The sequence below is a fragment of the Neomonachus schauinslandi genome, chromosome 6, assembly GCF_002201575.2.
Source record: "Neomonachus schauinslandi chromosome 6, ASM220157v2, whole genome shotgun sequence".
Taxonomy (NCBI): Eukaryota; Metazoa; Chordata; class Mammalia; order Carnivora; family Phocidae; genus Neomonachus; species Neomonachus schauinslandi.
The window spans coordinates 37,716,328-37,738,407 of NC_058408.1; the positions used below are offsets into that span (position 1 = coordinate 37,716,328).

Here is a 22,080-nt window from a genome sequence, read left to right on the forward strand (position 1 = left end):
CCGGAAACTGAACCGGTGCAGCTGCAGCGTTCCGGCTGAGGCTCGGCGGGAGAGTGGAGGGCGGCGGCGGCTGTGGCGATGGGGGCGGTGGGCCTAGGGTTGGTGGACTGTCACTGCCACCTCTCGGCCCCGGACTTTGACAGCGTATGTATGGGCGAGGCCCGGCCCGTGGGAGCGGGGAGGCCCTCCCGTCCTTTCCCTTCAGGTTATTTTTGCTCTCCTCCCTTAGGACCAAGCCTCAGATCCTCCCAGGCTCCTGTTCGTGGCCCTGAGTGACTTGCCCCTGGCTCTCTATTTAACTTCAGTCATTCTGATTTTTCTTTCTGACCCTGAATAGCGTTAAGCTCTCTATTTCTACGTGGCTTTTATTTGCCCTTCCCGCTTACGAGAGGGCTTCTCCCCTACCTTCCCTTGGCCCGGCTGTTTACCCCACCGGCCTCGGCCTCGCAGCTCCTGGCCTGGCCGAGCATCCACTTTGCCCAGGAGAAGTGTGCTTTCGGTACTTACCGGCGCGCCGTGTGCTCCTGTTTTAATGGGAGAGAGAAGCAAACAGAAAGAACAGAACACACACAAAATCCGAGTTACAAAGTGTTTTACCAGCTACATTGGAAACCAGAGGCTAATAAATGAGAAGGAAGAGCGGAGTCTCTTAAGGGGGAAAACCTCTCAAGAGGTGACACTTCATTTGGAACTGGAAAGGCAAAGAGCCAGCCAAGCAAGGAGGTGGGTGTACGGTGGTGTAGAAAGCAAGCAGGTCGCAGGCTCCAGACAGGATAGAATTTGACGCATTCAAGCTACAAAAAGGCTAGGTGGAGGGTGATGAGCTAGAGAGAGCCACTGGAATAAGACTAGAGGGTTGCAGGGGATAGGTGAGGTAGGTCAGTAAGGACAAGGTAGATCCAGTAAAGGTGTTTGGGTTTTTTGTTTTTTAAGGGAGAGTGACAAGATCTGATTTCCATTTTAAAAACCATTTTGCTGATGGAGAGCAAGTGTGGAAGTTAGAAAACCAGTTTGAAGGCTTTTGCTGTATGTAGACAGCAGATGATGATGATTGCAGGGGAGTTTGAGAAAAGTAGGTGGATTCAGTGTGTGTTTTAGAGCCAGAATCTATGGTACATGCTGAGGAATTGGATGTGGAGAGGGAGAGAAAGAGAGGACATGAGGATGCTGTAGGGAGGATGGTGGTGCTGTTTACTGAGAGGAGGGAAGACTGAGGTTGGGGAGGGCAGATAGAAGGAATAGGTTTGTAGAGGAGAGCTATGTTTGGCACATGTTGAAGCCTAATATCCATCCAAGTGGAAATGTCATATAGTCGATTTTAAATGTCAGTCTTGGGCTCAGGAGAGAATTCTAGGCTGGAGCTCAAAACTGGGGACTCGTTAGCATAATGATGATATCAAAACCTATGGATGCCATCACCTGAGGTGTGTACAGAGAGAGGAGCATAGGGTCCTGAAATCCAATAGAGGAGAGAGCCAGCTAAGGAGACTGAAAGTAGCAGCTAGTGGAGGGTGGTGTTTGCAGGAGAGCGGTATTGCAGAAGCCGAGAGTGGGAAATATTTCAGGAAGGAAGAAATGGACAAGTGAGGAGTTCTTAATGCTGCTGAGGGGTAGAGTAAGAGGAGGACAGAGAAGTGTCCTTTATATTTGACAATAACAGTTTCTGTTTTAGTGGAGTAGGAACAGAAGCCAGATTTTACTGAGAGAAAGGAAGAGTAAACAGAAGGTGGGGGAGTGTAGCTCTTCACATTCTATCACACTGTTCCTTGCCATTGTTGTCTCAACTACACTGACATACACAGCCAAAGAGCAGTTAGTTATTCATCTAAAATAATTGTGATGACTTATGCTTATTTTAGGATCTGGATGATGTGTTGGAGAAAGCCAAGAAGGTAAGTCAATATCTATAATTGCCCTTTGTTTTCCTATGAATTTCAATCTAGAACAGCTTGAAATTTAGATTTACTATGCCTATGTTGCTTTGTTAATAAGTAGCATTAATTTACTGTTTACTATATGCCAGGCACGGAGCTTAGTCCTTTCTGTACATTATCTCATTTAATGTTTCACAGCATCCTTATGAAGAAGCTGCTATTTTAGAGCCAAACATTACCCATTTGATAGAGGAGGAAACTCAGACCTAGAGATTAATTTATCCAAAGATACACTGCTAGTAAAGTGATACAGACAAGATAGTCTGAATCCAAAACATGTTCCCACAGCTACCATGCTTACCAGTTATATGGAACAGATTGGTCTGTCTCCCAGTTCTAAAATTAACATTATTCCGGAGATCTTGAAGAAATTATAAAAGTTTTCTAAGACATTTTGATTTATTTCAGGAAAAAAAATACTAATTTTTGGAAGTTTTTATGAAATTCATTGTAACTACCTCTTTGTAGCTTTCCCTTAAAGTGATAGTCAGAAACGGTTGCCAATACATTTTTACATACACAGCCATCATTCAATATGGCAGGTTAATAAGGAGCATGGGCTCTGGAGTTACACAGGCATAATGATCTTGAGCAAGTTATTTGACTCCATCCAGAACTCCTGATCAATATGATGGATTACAGCAATGCCTACCTCATAGGGCTGTGTAGATTAAATGAGGTAATATTTATATTCACTGAACATAGTGCCTGAAACATAGTAAGTACTCAGTGATTGCCATCATGATTATATTGATGGAGTATGAGTGAGCAAGAATAACTAAAAGTACAGAAGATTATAAATTTCTCTTCAGTTATATGTTAGATGTGTATTGTTTGAGATTCTAACTATTCTATTCATTTTTGTTTCAGGCCAATGTTATGGCTCTTGTGGTGGTTGCTGAACATTCAGGAGAATTTGAAAAGATTATGCAGCTTTCAGAAAGGTGCTACTTTTCATTAAGAATTTAAAGAGTTGCTGGGCGCCTGGGTGGCTCAGTCATTAAGCGTCTGCCTTCAGCTCAGGTCATGATCCCAGGGTCCTGGGATTGAGTCCCACATCGGGCTCCCTGCTCCGCGGGGGGCCTGCTCCTCCCTCTCCCACTCTCCCTGCTTGTGTTCCTGCTCTCACTATGTCTCTCTCTGTCAAATAAATAAAAATCTTTAAAAAAAAAAAAAAAAGAATTTAAAGAGTTGCTGGGGCGCTTGGGTGGCTCAGTGGGTTGAGCGTCTGCCTTCGGCTCAGGTCATGATTTCAGGGTCCTGGAATCGAGCCCCATGTTGGGCTCCCTGCTAGATGGAGAGTCTACTTCTCCCTCTCTCCCTCTGCCCCTCCCCCCTGCTTGTGCTCTCTCCCTCAAACAGATAAATAAAAGCTTAAAAAAAAATAAGAATTTAAAGAGTTGCTAATAAGGATGCAGTTATGTCTTACTTGTACTATCAAAGGTCATCCAATTTTAAAGAGAATGAGAAGAAGAAAATCCATCAACATAGCCCTAAAAAATTCTTTCATACTTGTTCTTTAGCGTAACATTGTCTACTAGTTTAATATTCCTGCTTTCTTAATTTGTTCTACATTTTTAGGTATAAGGGGTTTGTCCTGCCGTGCTTGGGTGTTCACCCTGTTCAAGGAGTTTCACCAGGAGATCAAAGAAGTGTCACATTAAAGGTAAAAGTCATATAAAACAAGAACCATAAAAAATGATACCTTTGATTCAGTAATGCTCCTCTTTCTGATTTATATTCTAAGGCAATAATCCAGAAGAAGGAAATGCTACCTTTCACAAAGGTGTTTGTTGCAGCATTATTTGTAGTAGAGAAAAAAAACAGAAACAACCTAGAGGCTCAGAAATTAAGGAAAAATTAACTTGTAGAGTGTTAAATATACGTATGTATGTATGGAATGCATACATGGAAGCTGAGAACGATAAGGTTTATTTTATGTAGCAATGAGGAAAAATGTTTACAATATAATATAGGGAGAAAAGCAGGATGCCAAATGGCTTATTCCCTAGTTGTGACGTTCATGTGAAAATATATTCTGTAAGGAAAAGACTAGAGGGAAAAACACAGAAATGACATTAGCTGTGATGATCGGGTAGTTTTCACATGTTTTACCATGTTGTCATATTGTTTGGCCAAAAAGTGATAAAATATCCAGAAAAAGAAAGATACAAATTCATAGATATAGTACCGTAAGGGAACACAGTATCATCTTGAACGTTAAACTGTCTCTAATGGAATGCTCTTGACTTATGAAACTGTAGTGCTTTTATACCGACCGGCTCTAAAACAAATCCTACCCACAAGATCTCATTGACTGACAATAGCCAATATGTCTCATATTTCAGACTCATCTCCTGACTTGGCATCGGGGAGATCCAGTTTCTTAAGTGCTTTATTACATAAATGTGAGTGATAGCACCCCCCATTTTTAAGAAGGAAAGACTTTCTGTTACCTATGAATAAATTAAGATACAAGGTCTTTCATTTTTTATAGTAATGAATCTGTATTCCTACATTAGGATACCCCAGATAGTTCTATTTATTTTGAAACAAAATTGTTTTTAATTCACTTCAGGTAAAAATAAATACTTGTCCTGTAGTTCTCCTGAGTTGTTCTCCTGGGATGATAAAATTAGTTAAATTGCCAGAGAGATACAGTTCCCAAAATGTTGGGGATCATAGCAGGACAGCATTTATTTCATTTATATAGAGATTTATATGACTAGGCATTCATTTAGTTAGTCAGTCAGCAGGTGTTTACTGAGCACCTACTGCATTCCAAGCACTGCTCTAAGCACTGTAGAGTGAAATTCCTCTCATGGAAGCTAGATTCTAGTCGGGGGCAGACAGACAATCAACGATTAGATACATGGACAGGAAAACTGTAGATAGCACTCAGTGCTTTAAGACAATCAAACAAGATTATGTGATAGGGATTGTGGATGCTGATTTTTGGATTGTAGTCAAGGAAGGCCTCTCTGAGATGGTGATATGAGAACTGCAGCCTGAATGCTGCCAAGGAGTTGGCCCTGCAGAGAGAGGGCTCAGAGTGTTGTAGGCAAACGAAACAACCCAGCACAAAGGTCCTAAGGTAGGAATGAGCTTGATGTGGTCAAGAAACAGAAAGAGAGCTGCTGTGGCCGAGGGAAAGGGAAGTAACGGTGGCGGGGTCAGAGGGACTGGGCAGGGAGCACCACGTCCGGGGCCTTGCTGGAGTTCAGTTTGCATCAGTGGGGGGATTCGAAGTGAGGAGGGACAAGATGGGATTTATGTTTTGAAGAGATCCCCTTGGGTATGGTGTGAAGAACAAATTTTGAAGAGTGCAAAAAAAGGAAGACAGGAAGAGTGAGAAGACCACTGCAGTAGTCCCTGGGAGAGAGGATGGCAGACTGGACCAGAGTGCCAGCAGCAGAGGCGAGAGGGAAGTGGCTGGATTTGACATATTTTGGCATAAATGTAGAACTGATAGAACTGTTTAACTTACAAAACTAATGAGAATAGCAACATTAGATAGGTAATTCCAGATTCTCAAAGCAGATATGAACTCATAAAATCTCAGGATAGCCCTCTGGAAAACACCAGAGATAAGCAATTATTCCTCTTTTATTCTTAGTGTGCTTGTAGTCCATACCCTAGTTTCGTTTTCTCATAACGATTAGATTATAAACCCCTAATATAAACCCCTGATACTTGGTATGTAGTAAGTGTTTAGTAAATTCACTTGGTTCATAAAATTAAAGTTCCTGGGGCGCCTCGGGGCTCAGTCAGTTGAACACTGGGACTCTTGATTTCACTTCAGGTTTCTATCCCAGGATCATGAGATCAAACCCCATGTTGGGCTCCACCCTGGGTGTGGTGCCTGCTTGGGATTCTGTCTCTCCCTTTGCCCTTCCTCGCTCTAATAAATAAAATTAAAATTGCCTAGCTCACACAAATCTTTCAGCATATTCCTGAACTTATCCGTTCAATAAATATTACTACCAGGCAGGGCTTGGGACCCAGAGATAGTTCAGGGAACCACAATTCACTGTGTGTGATCTACTGCTACTGCCCCCTGCAGGCAGGGCATGTGCTCTGCAGTTGGCTCCCCTCCCTGCTTGGCCTGCTTCACACATTTGTGTTACACACCTGACCCTGTTTTCAAGATTGTGAAGACTAAACATTTTGTTTAATAAAAAAACTATTGTAATTATTTAAAATCATTCAGAATCAATCTGCTGTCCTTCCCTTTTGCCCTCCGTCCCCCTTTCTCCTCCTCCTTTCTTTCTTCTCTCGTCTTTCAGCAGCATAATGGGAACAGCACAGGCTTTGAAGTCACAGAGACCTGGCCTACTGGCTTCTTTGATCTGTGGCACTTCACTTTGCTAAGTCTCAATTTCCTCATTTGTAAACCATGAATAATTTATACAATGGTAGTAGTCCCGGTCATAGGTGTAGAGGTATAGGATCTTTAAAAACCCCATAATAGGGGCGCCTGGGTGGCTCAGTTGGTTAAGCGACTGCCTTCAGCTCAGGTCATGATCCTGGAGTCCCGGGATCGAGTCCCGCATCGGGCTCCCTGCTCAGCGGGGGGTCTGCTTCCCCCTCTGTCCTCTTCCCTCTCGTGCTCTCTGTCTCTCATTCTCTCTCTCTCTCAAATAAATAAAATCTTTAAAAAAAAAAAAAAACCCGTAATAGAACCATTGGCTATTAAAGAACTTGAGACATCATTCAAGAGGTGGGAATAGAAATGAAGTCAGAAATAGACCTATGGAATGTCTTTATAAAACTGTTTACATCTATTGAAATAAAACGATAGGGACCACACACATGAATACACACATATAAAATTAGTAATATGAATTATATTAATTTCTACTTACTATGCTTGACTTGCCAGAAACTTCCAGATTATTTCATGAGAAGTTGAAACAGTCTCATTGTAAATTTGTTTTGCTTTTTTCACAGATAATAGATATTCCAAGAAGCTCATTTTTCCCTCTATCTGGTCTTCATCCAAATGTACACTTCCTTTGTAAGACTTTCCAAGTGTCAACCATTTCCTGGGTAATCTCTACCTTCTCCAGCCCCTCTGAACTTCAGAGACAGAGCAGTTTGGATGTTTGATATGGAAAAAGCTTTGGCTGACGATGTTTAACCTCCTCAACTATTGTCAGACACCGTCTCTGATCTGTAGGGTTTTATACTCTTAGCTCCTCACGACACTATTAATTCCTCTTTATCGAGTCTACTAGAATATATTTCTGAGGCCATGTTCTACTCTGTCCCTCATGTTATCTGTCTCCAGAGGCATAATTGTAAAATCTCCTCCTGCTCCTCTACCATCTGTTCCACCTCTCTTTTCTTAATTCTCCTTTGTTCTAATTATCCTCAGTAGAAGTTCTTTGCAATTTACATATCCTGAGACTAAAATCCTCAAAGTAGTTTAAAAGATATCTAGGAGCAAATTTTCCATATATTTGTCTTTCCCTTGTCTTACAAGGGAACCCTCACAGAGTAAATTCTCTTTAAATGGAAATAGTAATACCATGGAAACTAACAGTACTTAGTTACTTCAATAATTGACAAACAAGCATATGTGTGATAATTAGTGTTTATGCTGTTGAACCTTTAGGACAAAAATAGGCTAAGCAGGATTATAAAGACAAAAGAAATCAGTGAAAACAGTGCAGAGGATGTATGGGATTGTTGCTATTAAAAAACTCAAAAACCATTAACATCCTAAGAGGAGGACATAGCACAGCACTCCCCAAAAACTCAGTTACAAAGGTGACTGCCGAAGATGGCTCTTGGTCACCTATTCCAGGAGGAAATCCAAATCAGTCCTAAATGTCAGGAAATTCCTCCTAAATATTAGGAAGTGTTTAAGTGAGACTTTTCATTGAAAGTCATGTTCTTGTAACCTGACTGGGTGTGGGATGTTTCTACTCAAATTTCCAAATAGTAGTACTCACCATTATAGAAGGATGACTGTCGGGCACGTGGGTGGCTCAGTCGTTAAGCGTCTGCCTTCGGCTCAGGTCATGATCCCAGGGTCCTGGGATCGAGTCCCACATCCGGCTTCCTGCTCAGCGGGAAGCCTGCTTCTCCCTCTCCCACTCCCCCTGCTTGTGTTCCCTCTCTCGCTGTCTCTCTCTCTGTTGAAAAATAAATAAAGTCTTTAAAAATAAATAAATAAATTTAGAAGGATGACTGTCACTACTTCTTCAACTGGTTAAAGGTATGGAATGTATGTAAAGGACCCAGTATAATATAGTGCCTGGTATATAAAAGGTGTTTTCTAAAGTATCAGTTCCCTTACACTTCTATTTAAACAAATTTACTTTTTTTTCTCCTAGGATTTGGATGTAGCTTTGCCCATTATGGAGAACTATAAAGATCAGTTGTTGGCAATTGGAGAGGTAACACCGAATAGCTGATCAAATGACTGCTAATCCAGACTTTTCATATGATATATGAATATAATCTTTAGTTCACTATTGGTGATTATAACTGACTTAGATAATTATATTCACTTCATTTAGCTGGGTAATAATTTGTCACTACTTCCTCAATAAGCAAAAGAGCCTGAGGTAAGACAGTAGAAAGCCCCACTATAGATTTATGTTAATGAAAGAAAACTACTTTATTAGCATTTCTGTGTACTTTGTTCTTTTTTTTTCCTTTTCTTAAATAGGGTCGTCATCTCTATAGTTAGTTAATGCAGTATATACAAACATACTTTAAATAGACTAGAGTTTGTTGGGGTGCCTGGCTGCCTCAGTTGGTGGAGTATGTGACTCTTGATCTCAGGGTCCTAAGTTCCAGCCCCACATTGGACGTAGAACTTACTTAATAAATAAATAAAATATTTTTTAAAAAAATTTAAAAATAGGCTAGAGTTTGTAATTAAAGAACATTTTTTATTAAATAATTTACAGTTGTGAAGCATTTTTATCACTTGGTAATAAACTCCACTTCTAATCAAAGATAAAAGATAAGAGTAACACTTAAATTAGAATATAGACTTTAGCAATGTATGCCAAAAGAGTATCAAGGGAAACAGTCATTTATAATCTTCACTGTCCAATGTAGTAACCACATACAGCACTTGAAATGTGATTGGTCCAAATTGAGATATGCTATAAATATAAAACACACAGGATTTCAAAGTCTTAGTACCCAGAAAAAGAATGTAAAATAATGCAATGATTTTTTATATTGATTTTGTATTGAAATAATAATATTACTATATAATAATAATGATGTTTTGGACATACAGATTAAATAAAGTGTATCATTAAAATTAATTTCACCTGATTCTTGTTAGTGTTTTGTTTTTTTTTAAAGATTTTATTTATTTATTTGACAGAGAGAGACACAGCGAGAGAGGGAACACAAGCAGGGGGAGTGGGGGAGGGAGAAGCAGGCCTCCCTGGGATCATGACCCAAGTGGAAGGCAGATGCTTAACAACTGAGCCACCCAGGCACCCCTCTTGTTAGTGTTTTTAATGTGGCTACTAGAAAATGTAAAGTTATGTATGTGGCTTGCATGTATGGCTCCCATCATATTTCTCTTGGACAGCACTGCTCCACAGTATGTCTTTTGAATTCATTAAACTGTAAACATGTAAATCTGTTTTATCTTTCTGTTACAGGTGGGACTAGATTTCTCCCCCAGATTTGCTGGCACTGATGAGCAGAAAGAAGAGCAACGACAAGTCCTAATCCGACAGGTCCAGTTAGCCAAAAGATTAAATTTGCCTTTGTAGGTTAATTAATCATCTTTCTATATTAATAGCTATAGAGAAAATTAAATAATGATTCTCCTGAGATGGAGCTCTGTATTTCTTTTTCTCTGAATTACTTTAATAGAACAAAAATAATACTTTCAGATTAAGTACCTAAAAGGAATTTTTTGTTGTTAAACAGAAATGTTCACTCACGCTCTGCTGGAAGACCCACCATCAGCCTCTTGAATGAGCAAGGTATTTAGGTTCCTGAGAGAAGTGTGCCTAATATTTACGTTTGACAGTTCCAGTCCACATGCACATAGAATAAGCTGTGTTTTGATTTGATTTCTTAAAGGGCAGGGAGTGGGGCAAGAGTGGAGGTGGAAATGAACTAAGGTGATTTTGCAAGTCAGCCTACTTTCAAGAGTGATTATGACATTTAGAAGGCCAGCATAGAGCAAATGAAAAATTGGATCAAGTAATTTATATTCCTTAGTTTAAAAATTAACAGCTCTAATTTTTTAATCAGCTTAAGTAGCTGATTAATGAGAGAGGAAAAAACAAAGCAAAGATGGGTTACTGTCTTGCATGTTTTCTGGCTGCTGCCTCAGAAAATGGTATTATACAGGTCGTGGCCATCATACCTGAAATGCACTGTTATCTTCACCTGTTGCTCCTAAAGTAAAAATATATCTTATAGCATTACTTTTCAGACTTTTTAAAGTACCATCCACAGTAAGAAATACACTTGAGTACTTTTTTTGGTACTTAGACTTTATTTTGAGACTCAGTATATACATATACAGAAAACTGGCCAAAGTTTAAGGAGCAGTACATCTATATGTATGTGCAGATAGGCATATATAAATATGTACATATACATATATGCAGTCACACATATACACATAAGCATATGTTGATCAATCGAGACCCACTAAATTGATTCCATAATTCATTTATGATTGTAACCCACTAATGATCATGTCTACTGTTTGAAAAAAACAGTATCAAATAGTAAAGTAAATGTAATTGCCTGCAACTAGAAAGCATTGTATTTCTCAGTGATGAGAATCACTGGAATTACTCATACTGAGCATGATTTTTATGCAGGCTGAGCAGCCATCCTTTAAGAACTGGAGGTGATTTGGTGAAGCCAGTCCTAACTATTGAGTCTCTGAGTCATTGAGCTCCCTGTTTCTTCTTTCACTAGCATTCTTGTTAAGGATAATTTCACTGCTTAAAAATCTAGTAGGAATAATAATTTGACAGTTTACAAACTTCTAGAAAAAGTTTGATGGTATAAGAAGTTTAAATATTTATTTAAAAATTTATATTTTTTCTAATGTAGGCTCCACTCCCCGTGTGGAGCCCAACGTGGGGCTTGAACTCACGACCCTGAGATCAAGACCTGAGCTGAAATCAAGAGCTGGATGCTTAACTGACTGAGCCACCCGGGGGCCCTTAAAAAATTGTATTTCGATTTTATTCTGAAGATTAAGAATGTTCTCTATTTTTTATTTTACTGTTTGAACACTGTACATTTACCCTTTAGAAATCATATAGGGGCACCTGGTTGGAAGAGCATGCAATTCTTGATCTCAGGTTTTGAGTTCAAGCTCCATATGGGGTGTAGAGATTACTTAAATAAATAAAACTTAAGAAAAAAAAAAAGAAGTCATAGAACCTCATCTTTATATTATAGTGACCAAAGTTTACTTAAAATTTATAATCTATGTTGCCCACTTTGATTAGTGGGAAAACTTCTTGTTAAGGAAATGAAAGGAAACTCTAAATTATCTTTAATCTTTAACAGGTGCTGACAAAGTGCTCCTGCATGCATTTGATGGCCGGCCATCTGTAGCGATGGAAGGAGTAAGAGCTGGGTACTTCTTCTCAATTCCTCCTTCTATCATAAGAAGTGGACAGGTAAGTTCCTTACCTAAGCCTCATTTTATGCTTTGTAAAATACCCTTTAAATCATGAGCTTTTATTACACACTTGTAATACTATTCGAGTTACAATACAAAAAGTAATCGTCAGTCCCTACCTCACATGTATATGAAAGTAGCTCAAAAATGAATCAAAGAGCTAAACCCAAGAGCTAAAATTTATAAAACTATTAGAAGAAAACAGGGGCGCCTGGGTGGCTCAGTTGGTTAAGCGACTGCCTTCGGCTCAGGTCATGATCCTGGAGTCCCGGGATCGAGTCCCGCATCGGGCTCCCTGCTCGGCGGGGAGTCTGCTCCTCCCTCTGACCCTCCCCCCTCTCATGTGCTCTCTCTCTCTCTCTCTCAAATAAATAAATAAAAATCTTTAAAAAAAAAATTAAAAAAAAAAAAAACTATTAGAAGAAAACAAATCAAAATCTTTGTAACTTTGGATAAGCAGTGGTTTCTTACATATGACACCAAAAGCACAAGCAACCAAAGAAAAAAATAGATAAATTGGACATCGTCAAAATTTAAAACTTCCACAATAAAACAGTTTTTGAACTTTTATGCTTCAAAAAACACTATTGAGAAAGTGAAAAGATAACCCACAGAAGGAGGAAAGGTGTTTGCAAACTATATCTGGTAAGGGTCTAGTATTCAGAGTACATAAAATACCATTACAGCTCACCAAGTAGAAAGACAAATAATCTGGGGCGCCTGGGTGGCTCAGTCAGTTAAGTGTCCAACTCTTGGTTTGAGCTCAGGTCGTGATCTCCAGGTTGTGGGATTGAGCCCTGCATCAGGCTCCACACTTGATGGGGAGTCTGCTTGAGATTCCCTCCCTCCTTCCTCTGCCCCTCCCCGCTCACACTCACTTTCTCTCTCTCTCTCTCTCTCTCGCTTTCAAATAAATAAATAAATCTTAAAAAAAAGAAAAAAAGACATGTTGGATTTTGTCAAATGTTTTTTTCTTTTTAAAGAAACTGTTTATTTCTATCAACCTTATTTCCATTTTCTGTTTGTCAAATGTTTGTTCTGCCTCTACTGAGATGATCATACTGGTCTTCTTTTCTTGGCCTGTAAATTGTATTGATTGATTTTCTAATGTAGAACCAACCTTGTATTCCTTGGATAAATTCTACTTGGTCATGAGCCAGGCATACCTCAGTGATGTTGCAGGTTCGGTTCCAGACTACTGCAATAGAGCAAATATCACAGTAAAGCAAGTCAAGTGAATTTTTTGGTTTCCCAGTGCATATAAAAGTTATGTGTACACTATATTGTAGTCTATTAAGTGTGCAATAGCACTGTGTCCAAAAAAACAATGTACATACCTTAATTTAAAAGTGTTTTATTGTGGGGCACCTGGGTGGCTCGGTCAGTTAAGTGTCCAGCTCTTGGTTTTAACTCAGGTCATGGTCTCGCAGTCATGGGATCCAGCCCTATGTCCAGCTCCTCGTTCAGTGCAGAGTCTGCTTCAGATTCTACCGCTCTACCCCTCCCAGCTAGTGTGCGCTTGCTGTCTCTCAAATAAATAAGTAAAAATTTAAAAATAAATAAAAGTATTTTATTGTTAAAAAATGCTAACCATCATCTGAGCTTTCAGGGGGTCATAATCTCCTTGCTGGTGGAGGGTCTTGCCTCAATGTTGGTGGCTCCTGACAGATCAGGGTGATGGTTGTTAAAGGTTGGGGTGGCTGAGGCAATTTCTTAAAATAAGACAACAGTGAAGTTTGCTGCATCCATTGACTCTTCCCTTCAAGAATGATTTTTCTATAGCACATGATGCTATTTAATAGCGTTTTGCCCACAGTAGAACTTCTTTCAAAATTGGAGTCAATCCTCTTAAACCCTGCCACTGCTTTATCAACTAAATATATGTAATATTCTAAATCTATTGTTATTTCGGCAGTCTTCACAGCATCTTCACCAGGAGTAGATTCCATCCCAAGAAACTACTTTCTCTGCTCACCCATAAGAAACAACTCCTCATTCATTCAAGTTTTATTGTGAAATTGCAACAATTCATTCACATCTTCAGGCTCCACTTCTGATTCCAGTTCTCTTACTATTTCCACCACATCTGTAGTTACTTTCTCCACTGAAGTCTTGAACCCCTCAAAGTCATTTATGAGGGTTGGAATCAATTTCTTCCATACTTCTGTTAATGTTGATATTTGGACCTCTTTCTATGACTTACAAATGTTTTTAATGACATGTAGAATGGTGAATCCTTCCCAGAAGGTTTTCAGTTTACTTTGCCCAGATCCATCCAAGGAATCACTATGTGATACTAACTATAACCTCATGAAATGTATTTCTTAAATAGTAACACTTGGAAATCAGAGTTATTACTTGGTTCACAGACTGCAGAATGGTTGTTGTGTTAGCAGGCATGAAAACATTACTCTCCTTGTACATTTCCAGCAGAGCCCTTGGGTGACCAGGTGCATTGTCAATGAGCAGTAATATTTTGGAAGGAATCTTTTTTATCTCAACAGTGGACTTAATTTTTATTAAATCATGTTGTAAGCAGATGTGCCTGCATCCAAGCTTTGTTGTTCCATTTATAAAGCACAAGCAGAATAAATTTAGCACTATTTCTAAGGGCCCTAGGATTTTTAGAATGGTAAGTAAACATTGACTTCAACTTAGTAACCAACTGCATTAGCACCTAATGAGAGTTAGCCTGTCCTTTGAAGTTTTGAAGGCAGGCATAGATTTTTCTCTCTAGCTACAAAAGTCCTAGATGGCATCTTCTTCCAGTATAAGGCTGTTCTGTCTACATTGAAAATCTATCCTTTAGCATGGCCACCTTCATAAATTCTCTTAGCGAGATTTCTGGGTAACTCACAGCTTTTACATTAGCACTTGCTGCTTTACCTTGCACTTTGATGTTATGGAGACGGCTTCTTTCTGTAAACCTCATGAACCAGCCTCTGCTAGCATCAAGCTCTTCTGCAGCTTCCTCACCTCTCTCAGCCTGCATAGAATTGAAGGGCCTTGCTCTGAATGGGGCTTCGGCTTAAGGGAAGGTTGTGGCTGGTTTGATCTTCTATCCAGACCACTCAGACTTTCCCTATATCAGTAATAAGGCTGTTTTGTTTTATCATTGGAGCAGCACTTGTAATTTCCCCCAAGAACTTCTTTGCATTCACAACTCAGTGAACTGGCCCAAGACGTCTCACTTTCCGCCTATCTTGGCTTTTCTCACCAGGCTTAATCATTTCTAGCTTTTGATTTAAAATGAGAAATGTGTGACCCTTCCTTTCCCTTGAACACTTAGAGGCCAGTGTAGTGTTATTAGTTGGCCTAATTTCAATATTGTGTGTCTCAGGAAATAGACCTAAGGAGAGGGAGAGAGACAAGGGAATGGCTGGTGGGTGGAACAGTCCGAACACAAGCAACTTTTAAACTTACCACCTTGTATGGGCGCAGTTCATGGTGCTACAGAACAATTACAATAGCAACATCAAAGAGCACTGATCACAGATCAGCATAACAAATATAATAACAATGAAAACGGTTGAAATATTGCAAGAATTACCAAAATGTGAATGACATGAAATGAGAAAATGCTTTTGGAAAAAATGGCACCGATAGACTTGCAGGGTTGCCACAAACTTTCAATTTGTAAAAAAACAAACGAAAAAAACACCTCACTGTGAAACACAATAAAACAAGGTGGGCCTGCATATTATCCTTTTTATAGTTTCATTTTATAGTTTAAGGTAGAACTTTAGATTATTTATTTGTAATCTTTCTTATTTTCTCATGTAAACCCTTACTGCGATAGTTTCATTAGCGCTAACTGGATCTTGTAGTTGCAATCCCAGATTTTGATAGATGCTGTATTTTCACTTTCTTTCAGTTTGGAATATTTTGTAATTTACCTTGTGACTTCCTCTTTGACCAGATCGATTATTTCAAAGTGTGTTGCTCAATTTCCAAATACTTAGGAAAATTTGTGGATATCTGCTTGTGTCTATAAATATGGATCTACCTCATCTTTAAAGTGATTGCATAATACTTCACAGTTTGGATGTACCATAATTTATTTAATCATTACCTTAAGATTAGGTCATTTCTAGTGTTTCACTGTTATAAACAGTGCTTCAGTATTCAGCCATAAAAAAGAATGAAATCTTGCCATTTCAACAAAATGGATGGATCAAGAGGGTATTATGCTAAGTGAAATAAATCAGACAGAAAAAGAAATACTATATGATTTTACTTTTATGTGGAATCTAAAAAACAAAACAAATGAACAAAGAAAACCAAACAGACTCATAAGAGAACAAACTGGTGGTTGCCAGAAGGGAAGGGGGTGGGGAAATGGGCAAAATAAGTGAAGGGGGTTAAGAGGTACAAACTTTCAGTTACAAACTAAGTTATGGTGTTGAAAAGTACACCATAGGGGGCGCCTGGGTGGCTCAGTCGGTTAAGCGACTGCCTTCGGCTCAGGTCATGATCCTGGAGTCCCTGGATCGAGTCCCGCATCGGGCTCCCTGCTCGGCGGGGAGTCTGCTTCTCCCTCTGACCCTCTTCCCTCTCGTGCTGTCTCTCATTCTCTCTCGCAAATAAATAAATAAAATCTTTAAAAAAAAAAAAAAAGAAAAGAAAAAAAAGAAAAGTACACCATAGGGAATATAGTCAATAGTATTGTGATAATCTTGTATGGTGACAGATGGTAACTACATTTATTGTGGTGAGCATTTAGTAACAGTTGAAAGTTTTAATAATTAATTGAATATGAAAGCATGAATTTTAGGTTCCTGCAAAGTAGGATGCATTGGTATATGGGTTTAATGCTCTGTTTTTTTTTATCTTTATGTCTCATGTTTTAAACTGACTAGCTTTCTCTTTTCTCTAAGAAACAGAAACTTGTGAAACAGTTGCCTTTAACTTCAATTTGCTTAGAAACAGATTCACCTGCACTAGGACCAGAAAAACAGGTGATTATCTAATTCCTACATTATTTAGATTGTCTTTCTTTTGAGCTATTTTCACCTTAGCTGTGTTTCTCATTACAGTGTAAATACAGTGGAATCCTTTTTTTTTTTTTTAAGATTTTATTTATTTATTTGAAAGAGAGAGAGTGAATGAGAGGGAGAGAGAATCCCACACTGAGCAGACTCCACACTGAACACAGCCCAACACAGGGCTTGATTCCACGACCACAAGATCATGGCCTGAGCCGAACCAAGAGTCAGACGCTTAACCGACTGAGCCATCCAGGTGCCTCCATTGGAATCCTGTTTTAATGCTTGGTTGAGAGGTTTTATTAATTTTATAGCTGTTGTGCTCTAGCGAATATTACTGGATGTTGGCCAGGTCTTAATTTACATAATAATGAGAGCCGCACCAGTATAGTAAAAAAACTCAGTGTCTAGAGTCAGAAAGACCTGGATTCAAATCCTATCTCTGCTACCCACTAGCTGAGTGACTTTGGGCAAGTTATTTAATCTCTTTGAATCTGTTTCCTCAGGGCACCTGGGTGGCTCAGTTGGTTAAGCGTCTGCCTTCGGCTCAGGTCGTGATCCCTGAGTACCGGGATCAATCCCCACATCAGGCTCCCTGCTCAGGAGGGGCCTGCTTTCCCTGTCTCCCTGTCCCTCTGCTCCTCTCCCTGCTCATGCTCTCTCTCTTGCTTACTCTCCCTCTCATATAAATAAATAAAATCTTTAAAAACACACACACACAAAAACCTGTTTCCTCGTTTATAAAATGACAATAATAACATTAAAATATTACAGTGTGGATTAAATGAAATAATGTATATGAAATGTCTAGCAGTGTCTGGTATATAGCAGATGCTCAAGAAATTTTTTTTTCTTCTTTTAATTGGCATGTTATAATGAGGCTGTTTCTTTCAGTACAAATATTGATATAGTCATGGATTTACTGATGTGATCTTTCTCTACATTTTGTTATTATAGGTCACAAAGAATCATACTTTAAATATTGCTGCCTTTTAAAATTATAACTGAAAGGAAGCCAGAGTATCTACTCTTTTTGCCTTAGTGCGTATTATATTCGCCTTCCAGTGTGTAGCTAACTTGTGTCCTTGACCACCCATCAGATCTGTGTCTCCATGCCTGCCAGGTTCAAAAGACTGGCATTCAAGATTCAGAGGTTTGGGAGTAGTTGTGATGTGATTTTTAATAAACTATGATTGTTTATGATTGCAATGTGAATATTGCTAATTAATGTCCAATTAGATACATATTTTTGTAAGTCAGCTCTTAAAAATATAGAAGACAGAAAAATCACAATTCCAGTTATTTGTTTGGGTATAGAACAAAATGGTACAGAATTGCTTTCCTGGTTAGTGTAAACTAGAAGGAAAAGGACCTAGCATTTTTTTTCCCTAAACAGGAATGAATTTCATTTTTTTTTTTTTTAATTTATTTGAGAGAGAGAGAGAGAGCACAAGCTGGGGGAAGGGCAGAAAGAGAGGGAGAAGCAGACTCGCCACTGAGCAGGGAGCCCGATGCAGGACTCGATCCCAGGGCTCCAGGATCATGACCTGAACCGAAGGCAGACACTTTTTTTTTTTTTTTTAAGATTTTATTTATTTATTTGACAGAGAGCAACACAGAGAGAGAGGGAACACAAGCAGGGAGAGTGGAAGAGGGAGAAGCAGGCTTCCCGTGGAGCAGGGAGCCCGATGCGGGGCTCGATCCCGGGACCCTGGGACCATGACCCAAGCCGAAGGCAGACACTTAACCAACTGAGCCACCCAGGTGCCCCAACAGGAATGAATTTCAAATGCTATTCTAACTCAGTTTATATTTACATCTAGTTGATTTGACAAGAATTCTGAGTTTCTGGCATGGCGCCTTACACATAACAGGTACTCAGAAGTATTTATGGAATCAATGAATTTTGTAGCTTGAATATGCTTTTTGTTAAGTAAAATATGTTTTGTTTAGAAAACTAGAAAACACGGAAAATCATAAACAAGAAAATAGAACCATCTACCCCTGAGAGGTTACCACTAGAGTACAGTGGCTAAAAGCATAAACTGATGCCAGATTGCTCAGGCTCAAACTTCAGCCAGCCTATATACTAGCTGTGTAGGATTCCTTCTTATCTATGAAAACAGGACACAAGGGGCGCCTGGGTGGCCCAGTCATTAAGCGCCTGCCTTCGGCTCAGGTCATGATCCCAGGGTCCTGGGATCGAGCCCCGCATCGGGCTCCCTGCTCAGCGGGAAGCCTGCTTCTCCCTCTCCCACTCCCCCTGCTTGTGTTCCCTCTCTCGCTGTGTCTCTCTCTGTCAAATAAATAAATTAAATCTTTAAAAAAAATAAAACAAAACAAAAAAACGGTACACAAAACTGATAACAATAGTACCTATCTCACAGAGTTACTTTGAGGAATAAGTGAGAAATTCCATGAAAAGCTGACAACAAAACCTTGCCAACAATAAGCACTAAATAAATGTAAGTTTTTATGTCCTTCCAGCCTTTTTAATATCCATATATGTACATATATATTTTTCATAAAAATAGGATTCGCTTGAACACATTTCTTGACTTGCTTTTATGTGGTAAATATCTATATATGTCAATAAATATACTTTTCCTCATCATGTTTAATAACTGCATAATATTCCAGTGTGTGAACAGACCATAATATATGTAACTTGATATTGTCATTTATGTTGTTTCCAACACAGTATCATAAACAATATGATGAACGTCCTTGAACAAAAATCTTGGTGCACATTTTTCATTGTTTTTTTAGGCTAATTATCAAGGTCATTTTTTTTTTTTTTTAAGATTTTATTTATTTATTTGAGACAGAGAGAATGAGATACAGAGAGCATGAGAGGGAGGAGGGTCAGAGGGAGAAGCAGACTCCCTGCCGAGCAGGGAGCCCAATGCGGGACTCGATCCCGGGACTCCAGGATCATGACCTGAGCCGAAGGCAGTCGCTTAACCAACTGAGCCACCCAGGCGCCCAAGGTCATTTTTTTTTTAACTTTAACAGTTCTCTTATTCCTCTGAACATCATTATCATCCGGAGTAGGAAAAAATAATAATAATGAAATTCACAAAATCTAAATACTCCTGATTATAGATACACCACTGTTTTGTAACCATTGAAAAAGAAAAAAACACTGCCAGTCGTGCTGTGACATGCCATTGAATGTAAGTAAAACATCTATCAATTTCAGAGATGTTACATAGGAGGAAATGTGTCTTAGAATCAATGAAATACCAGTGTATAATCTATTTAGTCTTCCAGACACACAGTAGCAATTCTTGAATCCAACTGTAATATAACCTGTGAGGTGAAGAGGCCAAGCCACAGAGCAGTGACCTTTACAAGCGCTCACTTATGCAACAAACCAAGCACAGTTAATCCATCAGGTCAGGCAGGTCACCAAGTGTTCACCACCTACAGACTGCTTCATCTGCTAGGTGCCAGGGCTCTTTTAAAGAGCAACACCGACTTACAGTCAACATTGTACAGGCCAGCCTTGTGGCTGTAGCTCTTAACTTAAGTTCAGGGCCTTCTCCCCAGCCTTGCCACCTTGCCTCCCCTAACCTGCCCATTAAAAAAAAAAAAGCTCATTGGTTTTTTTGGTTGTTTTTTTTTTTTTAAGATTTTATTTATCTGACAGAGAGATACAGTGAGAGAGGGAACACAAGCAGGGGGAGTGGGAGAGGGAGAAGCAGGCTTCCCGCGGTGCAGGGAGGCCGATGTGGGGCTCGATCCCAGGACCCTGGGATCATGACCTGAACCAAAGGCAGACGTTTAACGACTGAGCCACCCAGGTGCCCCTCATTGGTTTTTACCAACTCACTTTGTTCTGTTTTGTCTATGGTCTCCAAGATTGCTTCCCTTGACTGTCATATCTGATTCACTTTCTGCTTTGTTCTGTTTCAGGTACGAAATGAACCCCAAAACATTTCCATTTCAGCAGAATATATTGCCCAGGTGAAGGGGATCTCAGTAGAAGAAGTTATAGAAGTGACAACACAGAATTCATTGAGGCTGTTTCCTAAGCTTCAGCATCTGCTCCAGAAGTAGCTTCAAAACCAAATGACATAGGGGACAGCATTTGAGAGAAAGAAATGTTCTGAGTAGGAGTCTGAACTGAAGTGTGAGGCCATTATATAAGGATATAGAAGATTATGATTTTAGAGAAATATTTCTCCTAAAACCGGGCTTGGGTCCTGAAACCCTGGATTCTGATTCTACCTTGTGCTTCTTTATAATTAATGGAGTCCTAGCAAGAGATTGGGAAACACCACTGCTTCTTACCTTACACCATTAAGTAGAACCCACCATATGACCTGAAACCATTTCTTCTGGCAAGGGAGGCTCCCCCAGGTAAGACATGAGCGGTATTGGGACAGCTAACGTTTGATCCTTCACCACCACAGGATTTATCTAGTGGAAGGAGATCATCTTGTTTCTTACACTGTCAGAGATCTCTTTTCTGGGTTTGTAAAATTGAATTGTTAGTACTTTGAATTACTTCTTTTTAAGAGAAAAATGTATAGGTTTTTATATTGATCATAGATTTTGACTTATGAGGCCAGTGGTTTGTGCTATCACCATTAAGTGCCAAGCCCCAAAGTTTAGGTAATAAACCGAGTTTAAGTTCCAGTCTGAATATTGTCACATTTAAAATGTACACAGCTTTATTAAAATGTATCTGACTATTTTTGCATACAGTGATATTTTATATCTTTAAGTTTTGAAAATCTTGGCTGCAAAGAGTTCTGTGGATGGATGGTGGGTACAGTAGCACGATAATGTGAATGTATGTAATGCCACTAACCTACACACCTGGTCGTTATTAAAGTGGTATTTTATGTTATGTCTATTTTACCCCAATTTTTAAAAATCTCGTATGTAGTTTACTAAACGTTGTGACCCATACCAAAGCCTGCATATTTAATTTTACTAAATTATACAAGCAGCAAATACTGGGAAAAGTGCCTATCATAGAAAAAAATTAATTTCCTAAAAAGCTAAGTGATTTTACATAATCTTTAGTATTTTGAAATTAATTTATTTATAGAGGAATCAAAACTAGTTCTAGGGCAGACTGTCCAAACCAAACTAGATTAGCTAAGAAACCGAAGAGGGTACTTCATGAGGCACTTGACCACCCATCAGCATCATGAGAGATGACATTCCTACATGTAGTGGGAGATTCTATTAAAATCAGACTTCTGGCTCTCTTTCAACTCTATTTCTTCCACCTGTTTCCTACCCTTTCTGCCCACACTCCCTTTGTCAAACTCTCACCTTTAAATCCTTTCAGATCCAACTTAAATGACTTCCCCTGGCTCCATCACTCCAGCCACATACAATCCCTGCCCTCTGAATTGTGTAGCTTTCTTCATTTACTCATCAATTTATTCGTTTCATTTATCACACAAACAGTTGTGGAGCCCCTCCAATAGGTTTCCCACTAATCTAGGTCCTATGGACCTAGATTAGTGGGAAAGACATGGTCCTTGGACCATAGGCA

The 22,080-nt window shown here is 39.3% G+C and overlaps 1 protein-coding gene across 4 annotated transcripts; it reads left to right on the top strand.

Annotated features, from left to right (window-relative positions):
• Window positions 1-53: 53 nt before the first annotated feature.
• TATDN3 (TatD DNase domain containing 3) lies at window positions 54-21,389 on the top strand. 4 transcript variants are annotated; one of them, XM_044916370.1, is made up of 11 exons: window positions 54-144; window positions 1,860-1,892; window positions 2,805-2,878; window positions 3,516-3,600; window positions 8,276-8,338; window positions 9,575-9,684; window positions 9,849-9,904; window positions 11,463-11,575; window positions 11,802-11,804; window positions 16,437-16,535; window positions 20,481-21,389. In XM_044916370.1, exons 1-11 carry the CDS (start codon window positions 79-81, stop codon window positions 20,622-20,624), a joined length of 846 nt encoding a protein of 281 aa, XP_044772305.1. In that variant the 5' UTR covers window positions 54-78; the 3' UTR covers window positions 20,625-21,389. The 4 variants fall into 4 exon arrangements, with proteins under 4 accessions (XP_044772305.1, XP_044772307.1, XP_021538224.1 ...); XM_044916372.1 differs by having other exon boundaries at window positions 20,515-20,610; XM_021682549.1 differs by lacking the exon at window positions 11,802-11,804 and having other exon boundaries at window positions 16,455-16,535.
• The last annotated feature ends 691 nt before the right edge of the window (window positions 21,390-22,080 follow it).